At 40.1% G+C, this 24,447-nt stretch overlaps 1 protein-coding gene across 1 annotated transcript in view; it reads right to left on the reverse strand.

Annotated features, from left to right (window-relative positions):
- Positions 1-24,447, reverse strand: part of ANO6 (anoctamin 6) — a 136,488-nt gene that overhangs the window by 43,610 nt on the left and 68,431 nt on the right. The window contains exons 10-16 of the mRNA XM_032221836.1: positions 19,700-19,815; positions 17,354-17,488; positions 14,535-14,640; positions 10,403-10,463; positions 4,309-4,454; positions 2,731-2,808; positions 45-270 (exon numbers count right to left, since the gene is read on the reverse strand). Of these exons, the coding sequence (XP_032077727.1) occupies positions 45-270; positions 2,731-2,808; positions 4,309-4,454; positions 10,403-10,463; positions 14,535-14,640; positions 17,354-17,488; positions 19,700-19,815 (868 nt within the window). The remainder of the gene's footprint in view (positions 1-44; positions 271-2,730; positions 2,809-4,308; positions 4,455-10,402; positions 10,464-14,534; positions 14,641-17,353; positions 17,489-19,699; positions 19,816-24,447) is intronic.

Here is a 24,447-nt window from a genome sequence, read left to right on the forward strand (position 1 = left end):
ACATTTTACTCCCAATATTGTATAGAATGTTATGATAACCTTACCAAAGTCAGTAATCATGATTGCTACTTTCTCATAGATAATGTTCAGAATCATAATAATGATGAAGTTGAGCACTGAAGCTGATACTGAAGTTGCTAATTGTGGAGTCAGGTACTTTTGTATTGTGTCTGTTCCATTGATGTGCCTTGGCAGTGTTGCAGAAAATACCAGGAAAACAGAAAGTCTGTAAACAATTATGCCAACAACAGATGCAAGAATGAGCAGAATCTAAAAGGAAAAGGCAAAAGATATATTCTTACTTTCTTACATACTTTCCTAAACATAACAACTACCTTCATAAGCATATCATTTTTTTAAAAAAATCATTAAGAGACTCATTTCTCTCATCATTAAGAGAAATTATATTTCTTTCTAGAATTCATCTCCTAAACTGCAAGAAAAAAAACATTTTAGCACCCTGAATCTATTGCTTTTAGTTTAGTGAGAACTGTATTATAGAAACACAAAATTATTTGCCACCCATTGAAAACCATGAGTCACTGGTGTAAGTGGCATCATGTCACTCACCACAGACTTATTCTAATCTATTCAACGATAGCCAAAATTTACCCCAAGAAATGACAACATGAAACATAACTATAATTACGTTGTACGTGCTCTATTCTCCGTGCTCCAAAATTTGTGTTCCTACACTCAGAGGTTGGGGGTGCTCCAACACTGAAGGTTTTTAAGAAGAGATTAGACAACTATTTGTCTGAAATGATATAGGGTTTCTCCTCGAGCAGGGGGTTGGATTAGAAGACCTCCAAGGTTCCTTATAACTTTGTTATTCTATTATTCTGTTATGTTGTTACTCTTTTTTCTAATGTTTTTTCTTTTTGAAAGTCATTTTTCAATTTAGGTCCCACTCACACACACACACACCAACACACATTTGAAGCTATTCTCTTGGGCATTCCACAATATTTTTCATGGTCAGCTTATAGTCTCTTAACTTTTAATTGAAGCAGAAATATGGAAGATTAAAAATTATCTAACTGAAATGAAGAGGCACTTGTTATCATCGATAAAAAGATACTCTGTGTGCCTTCAGTCAATGATTCCTGCCAACTGTCTGGAAAGGTCTCTGAAGTTTTTTCATTTTGAAAGTGGCTTGCCCTTGCCTGTTTCCTAGGACTGAGAAGATATGACTGCCCAAAGTCACCCATCGGGATTTGTGCCTAAAGTGGCACCAGAACTCATGTTTACACAATATCTAGCCTCATGCCTTAATTTCTACACCAAACTGGCTATCCGAACAAGGGTATTTTTTCCTAAATATGCTTGGAAAAAGACAATTTCTCAAATCTATTTGGGAAAAGTTTTGCATTTTTGATACTGAACCACACAAATTGAGCAACAAATAAATAAGAGACAGAAATAGAGAAAAAAGGAGTATGATTTATCTTTAAAATCACCCACTTTGCATTCACTGCATGCAATTATGAGCTTAATAAAACATTTAAAAATATTTAAGAAAACACTACACTAAAATTTAAAATAGAGACTTCTAAGTACAACATTTTTCCTGAGAACAAATTGGAAGAGCAAATAGCTATTTTGCAAAGCATAACATCTGTTCATTTACTTATAAACACACAAACACAACTAAATCAGCTAATGCAAAGATTGCTGTACTGTGTTTCTAAAGAATCAACTGTATGATGCAGTTGCAATTAACTTTCCTTTTTCTGTTATAAGGTGAAAACTGAGCATTTTGTACAGAAGGCGTAGAATTATATCTAATTCCAGGTCCTTGTATTATGGAAATAGCAGAACCCCCTTTATTGTACATATGTGATATGTTTAACTGCATAAAACCTTTACTGTCATGTGTCTTATGGTCCATGTAATGCATGAAATTAACTGTAGTGTATATTAGAGTTGGAGACCCTTTGAGAGCTGCATGCAACAAAATTTCATTTTAATGTTTGCCGATTAGTGTATATTCAAAGTGACAATAAAGTTATTCTAAGTCTCAGTATATCAAGAGAAATAAAGAAATGGTATGAAGTTGAGAAATCAAGCTGAAAAAACAAGACAAAACCCCAGAAACAATCATGAGTGGTCTAGCAATAAAAAAAAATGTAGGTGTGTGCATGTAGGTATATTTAGGTAGTCCTCAACCTATAATAGTTCATTTAATGACCATTTGAAGTTACAATGGCCCTAAAAAAACACTTATGACTATTGAATGAATGAATAAAATTTGGATGCTTGGTAACTGACTAATATTTATGACGGTTGCAGTGTCCTAGGGTCATATGATCTCCTTTTGTGAACTTCTGACAAGCAAAGTCAATGGGAAACCAGATTCACTTAACAATTATGTTACTAATTTAACAACTGTGGCAAGAAAAGTTGTAAAATGGGGCAAAACTCACTTAACAAATTTCTCATTTAACAATATAAATTTTTGCCTCAATTGTCATAAGTTGAGAAATACGTGTGTGTGCGTGTATATGTGTGTGTACATACACATATACACACATACTAGTTTGTTTATGTTGGCCTTCTACATGGAGTGCTGTATTCCAAAGCAAACCTCCTATTTCAATCTGTAAAAAGAAACAATTATGCTATTGCAGTAATTTTCATTTTAATAGTGATCACATAATTTTGCTCTTTCAAGGAGCTATCATAGCAGAAATTAATGCTTTCTAAATAGTATGAACCAACAAAATTTACCCAGAATAAGACAGCACTTGCACAGAAGACGATCCGTACATACTTTCCACAGGTTGTATAAGGAACATACTCTTCTTGCTGTATAAACAAGTTAATTGAAACAGGATTATTAGGACAAGTATATAACATGTAATTTTTCTTACATTCTAATTAATTTCTAAACTAGAAACTTTAAACCTGTCTAGTTGTTTCTTCTTTGTATCTCATTAATTGATGGAAATTGGTTTTTTATTAACCGCAAGTTTTTTATTTCCAAACATTTATTTCATTTCTACATTAATTTATTAATTTTATTTATTACATTATAATAAAAATATGTTTTGGAATAATTATTTTTCATATGCAAATCTAGCAATCAAACAATAAGAAAAATGCAATGTGCTAATACACTTTATTTTAGCACAGACCATCATTAGCAAAATGAAATTGAATATAGTAATAATTTGCATATGACAGGTACCCAAAATAATCTTTGTGTTCAGTATATTCTTGCTATAATGAAGCAATTAAGAAAAACAAAGGGTTTTTATAGCTTTAACAGAGAAAGAGAGAAAAAAGAGAAGAAAAAGGAGAAATACATTTATACATTTTTTTCACAGCAGTTTTATTTAAGTTTTTAAAGATGGAGATTAAAATACAGGTAGTCCATATTTAGCAACTGCCACATAGAGCAACCATTTGCAATTACCATTAACCATTGATGGTAATAAACAATAGTAGAAATATCATGTTATGGCCAATACGTGCGCTTATACCCAAGTTTCTGCACCTGACAACCACACCAGAATGAAAGTAAACTGGCATTGCTGCATGGGAGATATTAATCTAAATGAGATAGCAGCAATTATAGATCTTCATGGTCTCTCTGTCTCTTTCCCTCATATGTGATTTGCTTAGCAAAAGTCAGAAGAGCCCATTTTTAACTTCAAATACCATCACCCCTACTGTTATTCTGTGGTCAAAGCAGGATACCATATCCATACCAGCAGTGTTACCATGGGAACTCTGCCATGAAAGAGCCTATGATCCAGGAAAACTCCAAACTTGGCACCTGAAAGAAGTTTATTGCTATGCAACATTGCATATCCAGGTGCCACTTCAACTCATATAAATAAAAAAATGTAAATGGAACATAGTTCACACAAGAAGCAAGTGGCCTACACTTTCTGTTCTACTGCCAATTTCCCATGTAATTTTAAAGGCAAGATCTGATCATTTTGGACACTGTGATCTAAAGGTCACACCCCTGCTGCCCCCTTAATTGACACTTTTACAATGCAGATGAAGAGGCAAGGAGATGCTGCTTCTATCACCACCATTTACCTTTTTACATAGTTAAAAGAGGAAAAATATCATAGTGTACTAAACTAGACTGTGGTAGAAGAAGTCAAGAGAAGAGGTTTTCTAAGAAGCTGCCTTTTGCTCAGCATTATTGAAACTTAATAATCCTCTGTTGCAACATGTTTGTAGATTGTACAACTATACACACGCAGCCCTGGTAATTAGAAAAGAAGAATTGAGTGAATTCATTCAAACTATCTTTTTAATTAATATGTTTAAAACTGTAAATACAAGTACCTGTGTAATTTCATTCACTATTATATGGTGGCATTTTGCCTCATACTCTGGACGTAAGTGTTCCTCTTGCTCTAAAAACTCAACCGTGTCCCATTCATATTCTAATTCAGCCTGGCGTCGTTTCCAAAACTCCAAAAACAAACTAACTAATCAAAAAATAAGTCAAGAAAAACAATCAATACATATTGTATGAGTGAAAGTCAAATTGTTGCCACAGGCAGCAATTCCATGCCATTTTATGTATTTTTTTCCACTCTTTTAAAAAAAGATTTTTCAAAACATGTTCACTTACATCTTTCCTAGCTTGTAAATTCAATTACCTGTGCCTTATTTTTTGAAGAGATAAAGATGAACTAGCAATTTGATTGTAACAAGTCTTTTTCTATCAAGGATATATTGTATGTGTATTGAAGCAATTCCAGAATGGAATAGTTGGGGAATTCTAGGAGTTGAAATCTTAACAAGGTTGGACACATTGTTCTAGGCATTTTTCAAAGGAAGAGTTGCAAGTACAGGGAAAGATTGTTGCAAGATTCAGATCTGTTTTCTTCTCTCTCTTTTCAGGAGTACCATGGAGAGCTAACCAGGGAAATTGAGAAGAGTAGATAATGCGTATACCTTTTTTTAAAATGAAAATTATCAGTACATTTGATCAGTGATGTCATCAAAGTAAACAAACCCACGTGCTGATTACATCACCTGATCATGCCCCTAAGCGGAAGTGACATGCGCAGCCCCCAACTCCGGATATGACGTGCATAACCCTCCTCCCTGGATGTGATGTGCACAATAGACCCCACGTGGTGCAGGACTCACAAGGTCATAACCCTAACAGGATAGGTTGTATTGGCCTAAGCCCATCATGATAAGCATGCGTAGCCCTAACCGATAAGGGGTGGTGCAAAATTTCTAATCATTCTAGCCTAATGATGGTTTTAATTTTTGTGGAATTTTAAAATCAATGCCTCAAAAACTATGGGAAAAAAGGATCACCTAGGGCCTGCATTTAACCCCACTTTTTTTCCTAAAAGGTATTTATTTCTAGGCGGTTTTAAAAACATTTCCTTGAAGGCAGGGGAAAAACACAGCCCCTTTTAAACCACATAGCTGGTTTTTTACCTTTGTAAAATCTAAAGACACCTATTTTGCCAATTGCACCCTCAAATCCTCATGTAACCATTTGAAGCCCACCTACGGGAAAAGACAAGGAATATTAACAGGAATTAAAATGTTCACAAGAGGCAAGCAGCCAGGTGGCATGTAGAGGTTGAGCCTTGTTCAGGCATGCCTGGGACATGCCCGGGCATGTCATACCCACTCATCCACCCCCTGTGATTCTGGGCATGCGCAGAGGCATGTCAGGAACATGTCTGGGCATGTTATCCCCCCGGTGATTCTGGGCATGCACAAGGCTCAAGGACTTGTCATTACAAGAGCTGGGTAGTTTGTGCAGGTAGTCCTTAATTCCAACAGTCTCTTGAAGATGGCAATCTCAGATGGAGATTTGTTTGATGTAAATTTGACCCCCAAATCTCCCAACTGTGGGCATAGAATAAGAAAAAACCTGAGCTACATGGCTTCATTGAAGAGAATGAACTTATAAAGCCTTGTTATTGCAAAATATCAAATGGTAAGTAAATATAAAAATTAAGAAAACAGTATTTTGATTAGTTGAAACAGCCAATCTAATTCTACCTTATTTCCTGGTTTAGAAACATTGGAGCCTCAAAATGTCAGTATGCCACAGGTTCTGAAAGCGTGTGTTATTAAAATATTACACCATTGTTTAATGGGCTGTTTAAAATCAGAAGATAATGTGGACAGTAACAGTGAAACGGAGCTTATTAACAACTTATATATTAGACTTTCTATGCTGCATGTTCTGTGGATCATCATCAGTATTTCTGACAAAGTGAATAAATTATATTTCACCCGAGATTCCCTTGGTAAGCTCAAGACATTCATACAGTGTATCAAGAAGAGCAGTAAACCACTATGAAATTTATAATAAAATGTGCTTTACAAATCACATGAAAGATATATTATGTTTTTTTTCTTTTGCTGACCCTCCTGTTTAACCTTGTTAGATGTTAAACACAGAGATACAGTTTAATCAAAGCTCATGTGATATTATATATAATCTCATTCGGGATTTCCTGATGTTGGGGGGGGGGGGGTGTTGCTGGCCAGTGTTTACAAAAGGTGTGAAGAACTCACCAACTCTGATGTGATTAATTTGTGACATTATCTACTATTCAAATGCATCTTCCTGGGTAGGCAAGGTGAACAGTTTTGCAAAAGGTGTGAAGAACTCCCCTTTTCCGATGTGATTAATTTGTGATGTCACCAGCATGTATAAAAGTCGGGCCCATACTTGTCCAGTCATGTTTGCTGGTTTCTGGCATATCCCTACCTCCGGAGCCATTTGATCTGCTAAGAAGACCCCTATTCAGAATGGAAGCTACTATTGTAAGTAATTTTATGCCTAATTTTGAAACACTTAGATGCAAAATGGTTTTTATAGCGTTCTTGTCTGCTTGCTTGTTTGTTTGTTTGTTTGATTGATTATTTTCTTTCACTAGGATGAATTGACAGACTCAGAATGTTTCAGCGAAGCTACAGTTGTAGTTTTATGGCTATTTTTTTTGAAACACTGACCCCTCTTAGATGTAAAATGTGTTAATAACATTCTTGTTTGCTTGCTTGTTTAACTGTTTTTTTTCACTAGAATGAATTGACAGACTCAGAATGTTTGAGGGTATATGAAGGTATTTGTCTTTCATACTTTCATACATTTAGATTCTTATAAACATTTCTGCAACAATTTTAGCCATTGGGGTTTTTCTTTTCCTTCAGAATGGGAGACCGACCAGCCATTTATGGATCTCACTATTCCCGCAGAGCACCATGGGCCCCAGCATGACATGACCCCTCAGCCTTCCACAAGCCACACAACACAAATGATGTTAGGAGGTATAATATCTAGCATTTTATCCAACTACAAAACTATTAGTATTATTTTTTAGAAACTAAAGGTGTGTGTGTGTGTGTGTGTGTGTGTGTGTTTGTTTGTTTGTGTTTATTAGGGATGTTGGTGATAACATTTTGTTTGTTTGTTTGTTTGTTTGTTTAACCAAAGCCAGCCTGCAAAAATGCATGGTGATGAACTTCCTGCATCCCCAGGAGACAGTGTTAGTTGTGATTCTATGATTGTATCTCAACCAGAAGAAGATATATGTCATTCTATGCCCCAGTTACAAGCCCCTAGCTCTGCAAACGTGGGACCACTCCCTGAAACCAAGTATTACAGCCCAGAAACCATGATGCCCGGGGAGAGAAAAGAATTCCTGAAATGGCACACTGCTAATAGAGGTACTGTGTTTAAACCAAAGAAGGCTCTGGCTGGCATACAGGGTGTAGATATATTAAGAGATGCCTGTATTCGATTTAAGGATCAAGTGATGAAAATGAACGTAAGTGCCATAGTGGAGTCGGGGGCAGATATTGTTGAGGAGATTCAATGCATTGACCCCTTCCAATATATCACATTGGCTTCTGCCTGCATGGCACAGTACCTGTTCATGTATTTGAAAAGCAATACCATTGCTTTAGAGCCTTTGGACAATTATCGCAAGACACAGAAAAGGTATTCAGCTCCAGCGATTCAAAGGTTGTTACATATAGAGCACACTGAGAATCTCAATATTCCTGTTAATATTCCTTGTCTTTTCCTGTAGGTGGGCTTCAAATGGTTACATGAGGATTTGTATTTGTATTTGTATTTCCCTTTATTTGTATGCCGCCCTTTTCCCTGGGGGGACTCAGGGCGGCTCACAGTTCAAAAAGGGGGGGGGGGAAGGACAGACAATTTTCCAACATGAAGACAATACAACATATTAAAAAGAAAACACAACAGTCACACAATTCGGGTGGGGTTAGAATCTTAACCCCAGGCCAGCCAGGATAGCCAGATCTTTAAAGCGGCGCGGAAGGACTGGAGGGTGGTGAGGGTCCGAATCTCCACGGGGAGTTCGTTCCAGAGGGTCGGAGCAGCCACCGAGAAGGCTCTCCTCTGGGTAGTTGCCAGTCTGCACTGGCTGGATGATGGAATTCGGAGGAGGCCTAATTGATGCGATCGTATCGGTCTAGTGGAGGTAATTGGCAGTAGGCGGTTTCTCAAGTACCCAGGTCCACTACCATGAAGGGCTTTGTAGGTGATAAGTAGCACCTTGAAGCGCACCCGGAGATCAACAGGCAGCCAGTGCAGCTCGCGGAGGATAGGTGTTACGTGGGTGAAGCGAGGTGCACTCACGATCGCTTGCGCGGCCGCATTCTGGACTAACTGAAGTCGCCGAATGCTCTTCAAGGGCAGCCCCATGTAGAGCACATTGCAGTATTCCAGCCTAGAGGTCACAAGGGCACGAGTGACTGTTGTGAGGGCCTCCCGGTTCAGGTAGGGACGCAACTGGTGCACCAGGCGAACCTGGGCAAATGCCCCCCTGGTCACAGCTGACAAATGATGTTCGAAGGTCAGCTGTGGGTCCAGGAGGACTCCCAAGTTGCGAACCCTGTCTGAGGGGCGTACAGTTTGACCCCCCAGCCTGAGAGATGGAACACTTGGCCAATTCGCGGGAGGGAAACACAGCAGCCACTCGGTCTTTTCTGGATTGAGCACAAGTTTGTTGACCCCCATCCAGTCTTTAACAACCTCAAGACCCTGGCTCATCACATCCATCGCTTCGTTGAGTTGGCACGGGGCGGACAGATACAACTGAGTATCGTCCGCATACTGGTGGTATTTTATCCCGTGCCGTCGAATGATCTCACCCAGCGGTTTCATGTAGATGTTGAAAAGAAGGGGGGACAGGACCGAACCCTGCGGCACCCCATACTTTAGGGGCCTAGGGGTCGATCTCTGCCCCCCAACTAACATCGACTGCGACCTGTCCAAGAGGTAAGAGGAGAACCACTGTAAAACAGCGCCTCCCACCCCCACCTCCCGCAGTCGTCGCAGAAGGATACCATGGTCGATGGTATCGAAAGCCGCCGAGAGGTCAAGGAGCACCAGGATGGAGGCGTGGCCTCCATCCCTGGCTCTCCAGAGATCATCAGTCAATGCGACCAAAGCGGTTTCTGTGCTGCAGCCAGGTCTGAAGCCTGACTGGAAAGGATCGAGGGTGCAATTGGCAAAATAGGTGTCTTTAGATTTTACAAAGGTAAAAACCAGCTACGGGGTTTAAAAGGGGCTGTGTTTTTTTCCCCTGCCTTTGAGGAAATGTTTTTAAAACCGCCTAGAAATAAATACCTTTTAGAAAAAAAAAGTGGGGTTAAATGCAGGCCCTAGGTGCTCCCCCCTCCCCAGCTTTTGGCCATCGTTAGGCTAGAATGATTAGATATAAAAAAATATTTTTTTTTTATTTCACAACCCCCACCCCACCCCCTTGAATGTCCATAGAATTAGTCTTGGGTTAAGCTAATCATGTACCCAGAGGCTTGGCATCTTTCTTGATGGTTAGGTTCAACACGTCTTATCTGAAAAAATAGGGCTAGGATCTTGCACCACCCCTTATCTGTTAGGGCTACTCATGCTTATCACGATGGGCTTAGGCCAATACAACATATGCGTTTAGGGTTATGACCTTGTGAGTCCTGCACCATGTGGGTTCAATTATGCACATCACATCTGGGGAGGAGGGCTATGCACGTCATATTAGGAGGGTGGGGGCTGCACACGTCACTTCTGCTTAGGGGCATGATCTGATGACGTAATCAGCACGTGGGTTTGTTTACTTTGATGACATCACTGATCAAAAGTACTGATAATTTTCATCACAAAAAGGTATACACTATATCTACTGAAAGCTTTTAGGTTGATTAATTTCTGTGTACAGAGCTGCGCAGGAGAAACTGATGGCATATGCCCCCAGTTTTCCTTTTGCATGCCAAAACCTTAGGCTTTGTCTATTTTTGTACAAATTCAAATATTATTCGAATTCTGCAATAACAATTGAGGTGTCTCATAAGCATAAATGACACCTTGTCCCATTTTATTGAATTAATCACCTCAGTATGCAAAACAAAGAAGTTAGCTTACCCCAAATCCCCATAAACACTGCAAACACTAATGTTCCAAAGCTGTCAAATATACAGAGTTTCTGAAAAACATGAAGGGAAAGTGGCTTAACATATAATACAGTATTCTTTAACTCTAGCTCTTCAGTTGTCATTGTAGATTTTATCATTTGGTTGTCATGTGCATATATTCTTTTATTATATTATGCACCTAAGCATCTGCATTCAATCCTTGCTTCCCTGCACTATATGCACAGTGACCGACAACATTCCTTCTTCATTATGGAAATGATTGAATGTTCTCCTGGGGCCCCAGCTGATAGCTGACAGCCATGTCCATCTGCTTGCTTGAGGAAAATATGTAAGCCAGGTAGCCTAAAAGGGTGTGCTGTTTGTTGCTGTATATACAATTCTATCTAAAGATAAGATGAATCCATAAAAATAATGCTGCAGATTAGCTTTTCTAACTGTTGCATTCTTATCATGCAAACAGATGGTCTTCTAGTAGAACACCAATATAATAAGCTTATCATATGGAAACAGGTTTTTTGTGGATCTCACTATTTTAATCATGCTAATTTCTGGTGTAATTTTTTCATATGATAAAATCATAATATTGTAATATGACCCTTTAAAAGAAGAAAATATATTCTTTGAGAATATATGTTCCTTGAGAACAGACCTACAATATAGGTCAACTGTATTGTGAGTAGAAATGTACAGTTTCGAAATTGGAAAATCCAACCTTCCTTAGATAGCAGTATCCACTCAACCCTGGAACCATTAATTGATTGACACCAATCACTTTCTCACATCAAATAACTTTTTAGGATTGATGTGAGGATAAAATGGGAAGATCCCAATCTCAGTTTCTTGGAGGTAAAATGAAACCCAAATAATCTCTTTATAATTTCAATCAGATTTATATATTTGAGCAAATGGCACCAAAAGGAAATTTGTGCTAAAGAAATATGATTTGCGAAAATATATAGCATTAGTACTTAGACTTATATATTCTTTACAGACATCTCTAAGCAGGGTCGGCATATTGCCCCCAACAATTTGGGTCCTCATTTTACCCACCTCGGAAGGATGGAAGGCTGAGTCAACCTTGAGCCTGGTGAGATTTGAGCTGCCAAATTGCAGGCAGCCGGCAGTCAGCAGCACTGTTCCCTCTAAGGTGCGCGCCTGCGCGGCCGCGCACGTCGCAAGAAAAGCCCGCGCAGCAGATTCTATCTGCCGCGCAGAGTTTTCTGTAAAGTAAACGTGGGGAAGTCCTTTGCAGGCGGCTAGAACTGGCCGCCTGCAAAGGACCTCCCCAGACTTGTTTTGAAGAGCACGGCTCTTCAAGTCCATGTTCGGGGGATCCCTTGGAGAGGGGATTCCTTCCTGCGACTGCGAGACCCCGCCCAGAAAATGCGGAGAGCGGCAGTGGAGAGTGAGTGGGTGGGTGGGGAACTGGTTGACGCTCTCGTTTCACCTTGTTTCTCCCCCCCCCTTCCCTCCCAATCGTCAATGCATGAGTTGGCCTGTCTCCGTTCATTTGGGCTTCTGCTCGTCCGTCTTTCTCTACCCGCCTCTGTCTAATAATTGCTGCCTGGACTCGCTTTGCCAGCGAAGGCAGGATCGGGCCTCGCCGGCTGCTCCCGCCTGATTGGCTGGGCTGGATGTGGCCCACGGACCTAATTTCCTTTCCTGTCTTGAAGGAACGGGGGAGGGGGAGGAGGGGGAAACGCGTTGGTGACGGCTTCATCCAACAGCCTCAGCTCAGCTGAGCTCCGGACTGGGTTTTTTGTTTTTTGTTTGGAAAAAAATATATGCTGGCTTGTTTCTTCGAAGCCTCTCCGTCAAACTCGGCCTGATGGGCTCTTGGTTTGTGAGACAGGGTGTTATTGTGAGCTCAGGGAAGAGAGGAATCAAATTACGCCCGGGGTTGGGATCCGTATCTTGTCGGTGGGCGCAAAAGGCAGATGCATCTCCACGCAGCTGCCCCACCTCCCCGGGGAGCGGCAGGAATGATAGGCAGCGCCAGAGTGGTCACCCTGGCCGGAATCTTCGGGCCCATCTGGGAGGCATCCGGGTGGAAATCTGGATTTGAACCTCTCCTCCTGTTTTCCCCCTCCCTCTTACATGCCCCCTTGGTGCAGCGGGCTACTGCGAAAGGAGTGGGGCGGGTGACATTGCACAACTGGGTAAATTATAAACCACAGATTTTAATCCTATTTAATTTTTAATGGTATCAAATTTAGCTATAAAGTGGCCTTACCTACTTTTTTTCCCCTGGGCCTGCTAAATTCTGGTCCCTGGTGATACAATGAGTTAAATGCATTCTGGGCTGGATTTCCTATTGTGCAATTTGTGTCATGGACTTAATCATTTTAAATTCCATAAAATGCCAGTACACATCCTTTCTGCCAAGAGATCAGAAAAAACAATGCTCGAATCTTCTGATATTTAAATGATTTATAATGTTGTTTAGATATATAATTTGGATTACATTTGAAAGCTATGCATTGATTAAATACTACAGAATACAAGCAGTTCTTTCTTTTTTGGTTTTAGAAAAGGATAATTCCCCTTTTAGCCAGGCTTTTTGAATTAGATTATGGTGATGTTAACACCAGTTTTTAAGTAGATTTCAAATTTTTTTAAAAAAATCTTTTAGCTGCTTTGAATACCTTGGAGATGAAAAGATGGGGTACAAACTTAAATAACAAAAAAATAGTACATTCATTTTGAAAAATAAATGCAAGACTTGATTAATTTCATATCTTTATTTAAAATAGTTTTGGCATGGCGTATGATTTTATTGACTCAGTTGGGAAAGATGTGGATGCTGTATCTGATTCTGAGGTATATATATTCTTAAGTAACATAACATAGCATATAGTCCAAACTTGCTAGACTATTTAATTGATCTTACTACTTTAAAGGGGGAGAGTTTCATGATAAATTATTTTATTACATTTATGTTGCATTTATATATTATACTTATTACATTTATATTTCACATTATATATTTGTATTGTTATTTTAGTGTTTATTGTCAATTTTGATAGATATTATATTGATATATCAATACTGATTTTACTCATACTAAATAACAATTACTGCTATTATTTATCAGCATTAAATATTTACAGTTTTTAATATTGAATTAGTCGTATTTTAGAATAATAGGATTATCTTTTAATAGGATAATTGGCAAAATCTAATTCAAATGTGATGGGTTGCATTCCAAAGGAATGTGAGAGGGCAGGTTGCCTGCAAAATGCCAGGACCCAGGACCCTGTTGGTGCCATGTCTCTCTCTAGCCAGTCTAACAATGTAAAAGCTGAGCAGAAGTCTTTTTTTTTTCAGGGTGAGCGGAAAAGTATAGTGTTTGAGTGGCACTTTTCATGCCTGGCATTTATCAGGCTGAAACCTCGCTCGCAATCGGCGCTTGACGCTTGGAATGTTGCGCAAATGTCCAGCAGACGTGACAGCAGTTCAAACTGTTGCTCTCTTAGGTGCTCAGGCATGAAACTGTGCCGCTCAAAGACTATACTTTCCCGCTCACACTGAAAAAAAATTAGAGGGAACATTGGTCAGCAGAAGTAGCCTGCAGTACTGCACTGCACCACTGCAGCTCATATATGTTATGAAGATGCACTAAAACATATCTAGTCAAGAAAAATACATGTCAAATATTAGAATCTTATACTATTTCCTATACTTTTTAAAATTGCAAACGTATGTTCAATGCCTACAGCAAATTTAGGATTGGGAAATTGAATGAAATTAACTTGACATTTCCCTTAATCCCTAGTCATGTTCACCATACTATGGTATTGTTTTTGATCTTTGCTCATAGAATAAGGATATACAAGAGGAGTGTTTACTTTATTAAGACAATTTCATGAAGCCCAATCTGTTCAGCTATACACTGTGTACAGTACACTTGTACATTTACAGGCCTACATAATCTCTCAGGTGGTTATGATTTTTACCTGGATTAGTTTTGTTTAAAACTATGTGCTGAGGGTTGTACTAATCAGTTACACTTCTTATGTTTATTACTGATCATATATTCTTCCTTCTCCACATATTATCAGTTTATTTCAAAACAGAATTTTATGTCACAGTAATATTTTTTAATGCTGAAGGAAAAATACCTTGGAAGAGCCACATGTGATGTTGAGATTCCAGTATGTGCATTCTTGATCACATTGTGGACACATAATAATCTTACCTCCTATGTTTGGATCACATACTTCTTGACTGAAAGAATGAATAAATCCATCTTACATATTATGAAACACAATGAATGAGCTAAATTCATAGTTTTCATTGATCACTACTATCCTGATCATCTTCTACTTGATAAGTAATGTACTTCTACCAGTGTAGCTACACTGGCCCGCTTTTGATATACAAAACACAAGCAAAATATGTGATAAGTGATGATGAGGTCTTTCCCCACACATAATTCTATTTTTGTGAATAATCTCTTCAAGAAGTCCCTTCCAGTTCAATTCAATGATGGTTGGCCTTGAAATGTACACTGGAAACAATATAATTTCTATAGCTCTTACACAGCTGTCGTAGGACCTCTTGTCAAAAATAATTATATTTATTTTGATGTTCCTGATATTATTTTATTCTGTTTTGTTATCTTCCTGATATTATTTATTTTTATTTATTTTTAATCACATGGTTTGTTCATTCACAGCAGAATGCTTTATAATTTTAATTAGGAGTTGATATTTCTGTATATTCTGGCAATCACCTGGCAATGATATTAATGATATATTTGAGATATTAAGATAAAATGCTTAATATCGCAAAATAATATTGAAATAATGACACAAAAGCTTTTGAGGAATACAAAAGTTTAGTACCTTTGTCATAGATGGTATTTCCCCCAGAATGTATATTATCATTAAGTGAAGAGTCCGCATTCTCAGCATATTTTAGTAGTTTTTCACTGAATAGAGTTAATAGTAAAGATACCATATACCTTTACATTTTTCAAAGAATACATAAAACTGAAATAATAAATTGACATTAAACTAGCATAAATATTGAGTGATGCACTCTTATGCGTGGCTAAGGCACAACCAATAAAAATCTGGTTGTCCAGATCATCTAGCTAAATGTGGATGTCAGCCTCTGCTATGCTTGCTTACTATCGGCTGCCAAAAAAACAGGGAGGGTGGGGGAATGGTATTGGGGAAGGGAATTATATTATACTGGAGGAGTCTTGTTCTCACCGTCTTCTGCGCATGCTGGTGGCTGATGTTCGGACTTGGTCAAGGCCAACCGTCTCGCATACCTACTTGATGAGGCTGTTTGAAGATGCACCTCACATGACAAATGATAGGGAGTTGTAGATTGGACACTGGGTTGGGGAATTGGGGCGGAAGGTGCTGGGTAAACGTTTGATATGTACATGTTCCCGCCTTTCTGGCTCAGATCTTGCTTTCCTTTTTGCTGCTTTCACTTCATATCTAGTAAAAGTACTTTATCTCAATTAAAATGGAGTTGAGATTTTTCTTTCTTGGATATTGAAGAAGGCATGCCTGATGTGATTAGAATAGGATTAACAAACCTATCTGTGGATATGAAGGAGGGCGCAGTTTTGTTGAAAATCTATAGTGATGTCCCTGATGTGTTGGCCAAAATTCTACAAGTCTCTTCCCCGTCTCTGCTGAGATTATCTCTACAAATGGGGAATTCCAGTGGCAAAAGAAGGGCAATAACTCTCTACTCCCAAAATCCCCATTTTCCTGCTTAAGCCCTAACTTAAAATAACCTGGAGATACTTTAAACCAGGGGTGTCAAACTCAATGCCCGCAGTTCAGATCTGGTCCATGGGGTGGTTAGATCTGGCCCGCGGGACTGCCATAAAAACAACGAATGACTGGATAACAGTGCCTCTGCCAGTGAAAACTGAGCTCAGGTGAGCTGCAAGTGGCCCTCCCAGGCTGTATTTTTGGCCATGATGGCCTCCTCAGCCCTCTGCCAGCAAAAAAGGATGCCCCCTAAGTTCCGTTTTCACTGGCAGAGGGCTGCAGAAGGCCACTGCAGCTGAAAACAGATCTCATGGGGACTGGACATGGCCCCCTGAGCTCCGTTTTTGTTGGCAGAGGAAACCATTGTGGCCAAAAATGGAGCCTGGGAGGGGCATGTGTGGTCTCTCCTGCTTCTGCTTTTGTTGGCAGAGGGCTGCGGGAGGCCATCACAGCCAAAAACAGAACCTTGATGAGTGACGTTGAGCTGGCCATACCCACCCTGGCCACCCCCAACCTCCTGAGGTCAAACCCATAATACGGCCCTCAATGAAATCAAGTTTGACACTCCTTTGGAAATCAATTCCAAGATCCACCAAAGAAGAAAAGAGAACATGCTTCTGCTGCATCCTTACTGTTTTGCCCATAGAATTCAGTATGTATTTATTATTCTCTGAGAAGTATGTACAGAATTTGCAACCTATATGAACTAACAAGAATAAATTATTACATGAGAATGGTCAGGTGTCAGCCCTGGAGGCCATCTTTTTCTTTGGATCTTCAGGGCTGCCCCACTTGGTGGATGGGCATGGTGTAGGAAATGGGAGGGGGGTTGGATGGCGATAGGTGAGATGTATAGCCATAAAAATATTATTTCCCTGGGAATAAAGGACGTTCAGCCTTCACCTGGAGAGGTATGATTGGGAAACAACTCCAGTTAGGATGGTGACCTGATTGGACCATGTGAAGGACATGTGGGTGCAGGGGAAGGTACTTTGACTTTCCTTTGGGTGAGGAAAACCTGGGAGATTTTCAGATTCGGGTTTTCCCAGATGTGCCAATGTGACATCTCTAATAAAATGCAACTTTGAGGAAATGCCTGCCTCAGAGTCTTACTTCTGTTGGGGGTGTTACTTGGAACCCTGACATCATAATTAGGAGATAAGATCTTTATGCACGAAAAGCATGAATTATAAGGTTACCTCCAAGTGCAGTTATCCTTTGTGAAATATCCATATAAAAAACACCCAACACCAACTATTGCTGCCAGAAGTAACATCCGGGTGTAGAATCCCAGCCAGGCAAAATAGATTCCAATTTTCTCACCATAATATTTCCTATGGACACAACATTCCTTGAATATATAGATGTGTATTTCCTTTATTAATAAAATCAGTTTCTCATATATTCAAGAAGAAAACATTATAATGCACTGTGCTATTCTGATTTTTGTGTTTAAGAATGATTCCAGGATCACTAAAAAGTAATTAAGGTTATTTTTTGTAAATAGCAAAACCTTAATTATTCAAAGATACAATAACTAAATAGGATATTAAAAAAATATTAAAAGAGAATGGATCAATCTCTGCATGGACATATTGAAGGAAATGATGATTTCCAGAAAGTTATAGAGAGGTTTAATGAATGATGTTGTTGAAAACTAAAGTTTATATTTCCTTTCCTTTCACTTACTTTGTGCCTTAACTTCTTTTGCTTACTGCTTCTTTTTCTATGCTATGCATCAAATGTACCCCCCCCAATGGGAAGAGCATAATGGATTGTATGCATGTATGCATTCTCATTACACAAAGTAATAGAAACTTGCTCAAAAGGAACAGTATCCTAGATGATCAACTGTTTTCTATCTTGCAACTCTTCTGAATTCAGTTAAGCTGTTTCAAAATTGATTCTGGTGGTGTAACTATTGTCTTATTCAAAGTGGGAGATAAACGTGCCTTTCTTCCTCCATGTCAGGTTCCCCAACCCTTGGGATGAGGCCCACCTCTGGGTCTTGAGGCATTTGAAACGGGGCCATGGGAGTGGCAGGTGAGTGCACGAGTGTGCATACACATCTCCATTTGCATAAATGGAGCTATGTGCACATGCTTGCTCATTGTTTGTGTGGAACCATCCCCTTTCCCCTCCCCGCCACTGGTACGCAAAACCAAAAGGTTGGGGAACTCTATGGTCTATGCCATGGGAGAAAGAAAAAAAAATCCTGATATGGAATCTAAGAGGAAAGAAAAACAAATCAGTCTTTACTACATGCCTTGCTCAAAGTTGAATTCATGAGCAACATCGGAATCAATGCTTTCCTTTTTTGTCTGCTTCTGGGCTGTTTTATGAATATTTGGGGTCTTTTCAAGTGAAAGTGCTTGGCTATAGCAATAGCACTTAGACTTATATACCATTTTGGTGTTTTACAGCAGTCTTTGAGCAGTTTTTTGTCAGCATATTACCCCTAACAGTCTGGTACTCATTTTACTGACCTCGGGAAGATGGAAGGCTGAGTCCCCTTGAGCCAGTCAGGATCGAATTCCTGGCTGTGGGCAGAGTTAGCCTACAATACTGCCTTCTAACCACTGCCACCAAGGCTATAGGCTCTACTTTAACTTAGCTGGAAATCTGCATGGCTTCCATTTCTTTCCATTCAGTCCCTTGGAAAAGTAATTCTCTATTTAATAAACTGTGATACACAGCAATTACTTGAAATAATAATGGTCATATTTCTTTTATCACTAGGATGATCTTTTCACATCACACACTGTGAATTTCAGTCTGGAAGTTCTATATGAGTCTCATAATAGCAGTTCCACTCAGGTACTGTATCCACCACTATGAACTTTATTTTTCCAAGAACTTTTCAAGAATCCAACATTCTGTATTTAGGAAGATATAATATGATTCATATGGTTTTTTTCTGAAGCTTATGTTTTATAGTCATAGGCAGTCCTTGCTTAACAACTATCCTGTTTAGTGACAATTTGATGTTATGAGTGCTAAAAATATAACTTAGGACTGCTTCTTGTATTTAGAACTTTTGCAGCATCCTACAGTCATGCCATTTTCATGTTTCACAGACTGAGTCAATGGAGAATTTGGCAATACAATCACAAATCGTGATGAAATGATGTCTCTCTTAATCACAACCTCACTTAACCACCTCAGAAGAAGTGTGGTCATAAGTGCTTCACAGTCATATGAAATCTTACTTAACAACCAACTCTTAGCAATGGGATTGCTGGGCCATTTGTAGTCATTACCACTGAACTTTAAACATATTATTTTAAGACTAGTTCTACTCATAGTGTAATAATAATAATACATATTATTGTCCCAGGCTTTGGAACCAAGTAGAGCTTAGCTGGCCAGAGTCATTGGCAGTTCGATAGCCTACATACTGATTAAATTTTGTAAAGAAACACCTCTTTGCTTTTTCTCACATTTGCCTAATGCAACATTATACATGCTGTTTTCTGTTAAATGATTATTATTCATAGAAAAATAAAATACTCATAAGGAATGGTACAACACTCCTTAATACTTACCTGACAAGATCTAAGGGTTGCAGTTTGAAAATATTTTGAGGATAGGCCCATTCTCTGTAAAGCAGATGCCGTTCATTTGGGCACTTAGGATCCTGTGATTGGTAATTGAATCTTGACTATAAACAAAATATGTTCTCATTAATTGATGATTCAAGGACACAAAATTCTGTTTATTTTAATCACATTTAGCCCTGCAACCAAGCATGAATAATTACTCTGGAGGTTTCTGAAATTACTCTCTCCTATATGCCAGATCAGTATATATTTTATTATTACGGAGGAAACTAGAATCTCCTATATTATTTTTGAAATGCTGCTCAAGAGGCAATGGTGGTCATCATTGCTTTATTTTGTTCCAGTAACAGATTGAGCTAAGATTTATTCATGCAAATCAGTTTAAGGATCAGAAGTGGCACCTTTTGGAGCAGAGAAATTTTCTCTGACAGTTGTTTGTGTCTCTTTGAATAAAGAAATGTTTTATTTTTCTGTATAATGTGCAATCTTTTCCAAGCTAAGAATTACTCCTGAATGGAATGGCAGCATCTGCATTGGAAACATTTCTGTCATTGTTCATCTCATTGAAACTTCTTTTCCATGTATTTTCTCCTGGGAACAAATTTTGGTACATTCTATTTTGTCCAGTATTAATAAGGATCAAATATTATTTGCCTGTTGTGCTTTATTATCGTTCTAAAAACTATTATCAGGATTGCCAACAATTATACCATTGAAGACATGCTTCTGTGAATCTATAGGCAGTTGTTATTTGCCACATGAAGGGACAAATTATAGCGCTACAAGACTAGCACTAATGATGCTGCCTAGTTTGGGTAATGAAACATCTGCAATAAAACAACCAAGCTCAGAGAGCACCAAGGACCCACATTCAATCCTGAGCTACAAATATTTTTCTTTATTGGGACAAATTACGTAATTAAATGATCAATGCATAAAACTGAAAAATAAATTAAAAATATAGTGTCAGCCTCTGCTTTGCTGCTTGTTTTCGGCTGCCATGAAACGGGGAGGGAGGGCATGGTAATTGGGTGAGGGAAGTAATCTGTACAGGAGGACTGTTACATGGGGGTTGTTCACACCATTCGTTTGCACATGTGGAAAGAGGGGAGTTTCCCGCCAAGGCCAACTGTCCAGCATTCCAACCTGATGATCATTTTTGAAGATGCCTCCCACCTGACAGTTGGGTGAAATACGATTGGACTATGGACTGGGGTACCAAGGGGAGGGGAATGAATCATGTATTGATATCTATTGTTTTCGCGCGCTTTTGCTCAGATCCAGCTTTGCTTAGCTTCTCATCATTTATAATCAGTAAAAGTACACTTAATTCTGCAAAATGGAGTCGAGTGGTTTCTTTCTTGGTTATTAAATGAAGGAGCCGTGACATTAAGCTGGATCTCACCTCGCACCCATCCCGGAGCTGACACTTTCTGAGGCGGGGGGACCCCCAACGCTGAAGAATGTCCCACCAGGGAGGTGATCAAGAGGAAGTTATGGGAGCGGCCGCAGGCCCTTCAGTGACAGAGCTGTTGGCTGACCTGCAGGTAGAGGAACAATCTGTTTGACCCAGGTGGACTTGGGGAGTGGGACAGAAAGAGGACCCTGAAGAACTGTTGACTAGGATTACTGTGAGGAGACCCAGAAAACCAACAGCTGACTGGTGAGATCCTGAGGAGGAAAACCTTATGATGTCCCAAGCCATGAAACTTCTCGAAGGGGCGTGGGAGAGACACCGGACCCGGGAGAGTGGAATGGAGAGAGGAATTGAGGCAGAGAGAAGGTATACCTTGCCTGACTTGAGAGAGGCTGGGGGGGGGGTGAAGGGGGAGTTGTACAAGATGACCCAGCGCCAACCCCAATCCCCATGGCTATAGACATTCGAGGGGGGGGGGGCTTGCAGGCGCCGGATGGCTAAGGTTCCTCCTTTAAGTGTAAAATACGGGGGAGAACCAAAAGAGCTTGGCCTATTTCTTATTCAAGTGTAGAATTATATGCAGATGTAGGCCATGAAGCTAAAGTAAGAATTATATTGATGGCTTTGGAGAAAAAAGCAGCAGATTGGATGGTGGAGTTGCACAATGCCGACTCCGCACTTTTGAGAGACTTTAATGGGTTTATGGCCGCTTTGAGGAAACATTTTGATGATCCCCTCACAGAGAGAAGAGCCAGGATTAAATTTACAACTCTTAGGCAGGGGAAACAGCCAGTAGCTGAGTATGTACAAGAATTTCAGGAGCTGTCAGCTTATGTGAGGGGGTGGTCTGAAGAAGCATTGCTAGACCATTTCGCTGATGGGTTAAACAAAGAGATTTACCAACATTGTGTGAACAGAAGACCCCGCCCCCTCCCGTAGATTACAACCCTGGTATGAAGCAGCCGCTGATGTAGAAATTGACCTAGCCAGGCTGAATTACAAAGGGGAAGGTGAGGGTGAAGAATCCCCCCTGCCAACCCCCCCAAGAGTTCCAAAAGGGGGGAAGGGTGGATTTGCAAGCAAACCCAAGCCTTCTGTGTGCTTCTGCTGTGGGAAGGAGGGGCATCGTGCAGTGAATTGCCGGGTCAAGATGAGCCAAAATGCCCCACCCCCTCAGAAAGAGAAGAGGCTGGAGAAGCCTCCCAGCAGGAAGAAAGAACCGGCCTTAAAAGGGGAGGATCCTTCTCAGCATTTCAACCCTGTGGAAGGAGGAGACGAAACCCCCAGCTCTTCGGAAGAAAGTGACTCTGATGATGCAGAACGCCTGGTAAGTTCCCATTCGGGGCCCATGACTATCCCAGTTGAGCTTAGAGTGCTCTCTTCTGGCACACGGGAGAAAATTCTAGCTCTTTTAGATTCCGGCTGTATACGCTGCATTATGAGCCCGGAAATAGTAGAGAAATTGGGATTGAAGCTAAAAACTTTGAAAATCCCAATTGTATTTTGCCAATTGGATGGCTCTATTGCGGGACTGAGCCCTGCTCATTTTGTTACTGAACATATTGAGATGTGGATGGGAACCCACCAAGAAACAATAAGTTTTATTGTAGCTCCAGGGATGGACCGACCCCTTATATTGGGATTGCCCTGGCTGCGTAAATGGAACCCACATATAAATTGGAGGAAAGGTTGGTTGTGCATCCGGTCTGCTACGCCCCCTGAGAGGGAAGAAGGGGTCCCAATCCCGAATAAGTCAGACCCCAACCTAGCAGCCAGAGGGCAGGAAAAAATTGAAGGGGAGGAAAAATCCCAAAAGAATACTGGGACCTGAAAGATGTTTTCAGTGAAAGATCTTCAGATAAGTTGCCCTCACACAGACCCACCGATTGCAGCATTGACATTCTACCTGGAGTAAAACTCCCTAAGCCCCAAATTTACTCAATGACCCATAGGGAAATGGACGAATTGAGAAAATTCATTGACAAAAATTTGGAAAGGGGGTTAATTGAACCAGCTAGACCCCAAGTGGCTGCTCTGGTCTTGTTCAGAGAAAAGAAAGATGGTTCCTTCAGGCTCTGTGTGAACTTTAAAAACCTGAACGGGGTTTGTGTCCAAAATGTCTATACCCTTTGCCACTGATGAAGGACATGCTAGCCCAACTGGGCAAAGGGAAGATTTTCACAAAATTAGATCTATGAGAGGCATACTACTGGATCAGAATTAAGGAAGGGGATGAGTGGAAAACTGCGTTTAACTGCCCTCTTGGTTGTTTCCAATTTCGAGTTATGCCATTTGGACTGCAGGGGGTGCCAGCTGTTTTCATGCAATTAATTAATGAGGTTTTACATGATCACCTTTACAAAGGCGTGATGGTCTATCTGGACAATATCCTTATTTACACGGAAACACGTGAAGAACATGTGAAACTTGTCTGCACAGTGCTCAAAAAGCTTCATGCAGCAGAACTGTTCGCTAAATTATTTAAATGTGAATTTCATCAGGAGAAGGTGGACTATCTGGGGTATCGCATCTCCCACAAGGGGATAGAAATGGACCCAGCAAAGGTCAAAGCAGTCACCGAATGGGTGGCCCCCCGCACGCTTAGGCAATTGCAAAGCTTAGGTTTTGCTAATTTCTATCGTCAATTTATTCCTTCTCTTGCCAAGATTGCTTTGCCAATTACAAACCTCCTGAAATCAAAGAGGGGGGGGGACTCAAACTGGGTAAGCCCTTGAACTGGACTATGGAATGCCAGGCTGCGTTTGAAAAATTAAAACACCTGTTTGCAACTGAACCAGTCCTGAAACACCCAGACATGGATTCACCTTTTGTGGTCTAGGCAGATGCTAGTGATGTTGCAGTAGGGGCAGTGCTACTTCAGGAGAATGCACGCGGGAAGTTGCAACCCTGCACTTACACCTCTCGAAAGCTAACAGAGACTGAGAGATGATGGGCTATTTGGGAAAAGGAAGCTTTTGCTGTCCGGTGGGCCTTGATGACCTGGCATCACTTTTTGGAGGGGGCAAAACACCCTTTTGAGGTATGTACTGATCACAAAAACTTAGAGGCATTAAAGACCCCCCCGGAAACTATCCCCTAAACAAATGAGATGGGCACAACATTTCAATAGATTCAATTTCACTTTGAAATATATCCCAGGAGGGAAGAATTTTATGGCTGATGCTTTGTCCAGACTTCCTCAATATAACAGTTCAAAGCTGAGTGTTGTCCAACCTGTCATGCCTACAAGAAGTCTCTCTGTTCCTGTTGTCACCAGAAGCCAATTTGGAAGTCACACAAGACCTCATTACAAGGC

Source organism: Thamnophis elegans, chromosome 7 (assembly GCF_009769535.1).
Source record: "Thamnophis elegans isolate rThaEle1 chromosome 7, rThaEle1.pri, whole genome shotgun sequence".
NCBI lineage: Eukaryota > Metazoa > Chordata > Lepidosauria > Squamata > Colubridae > Thamnophis > Thamnophis elegans.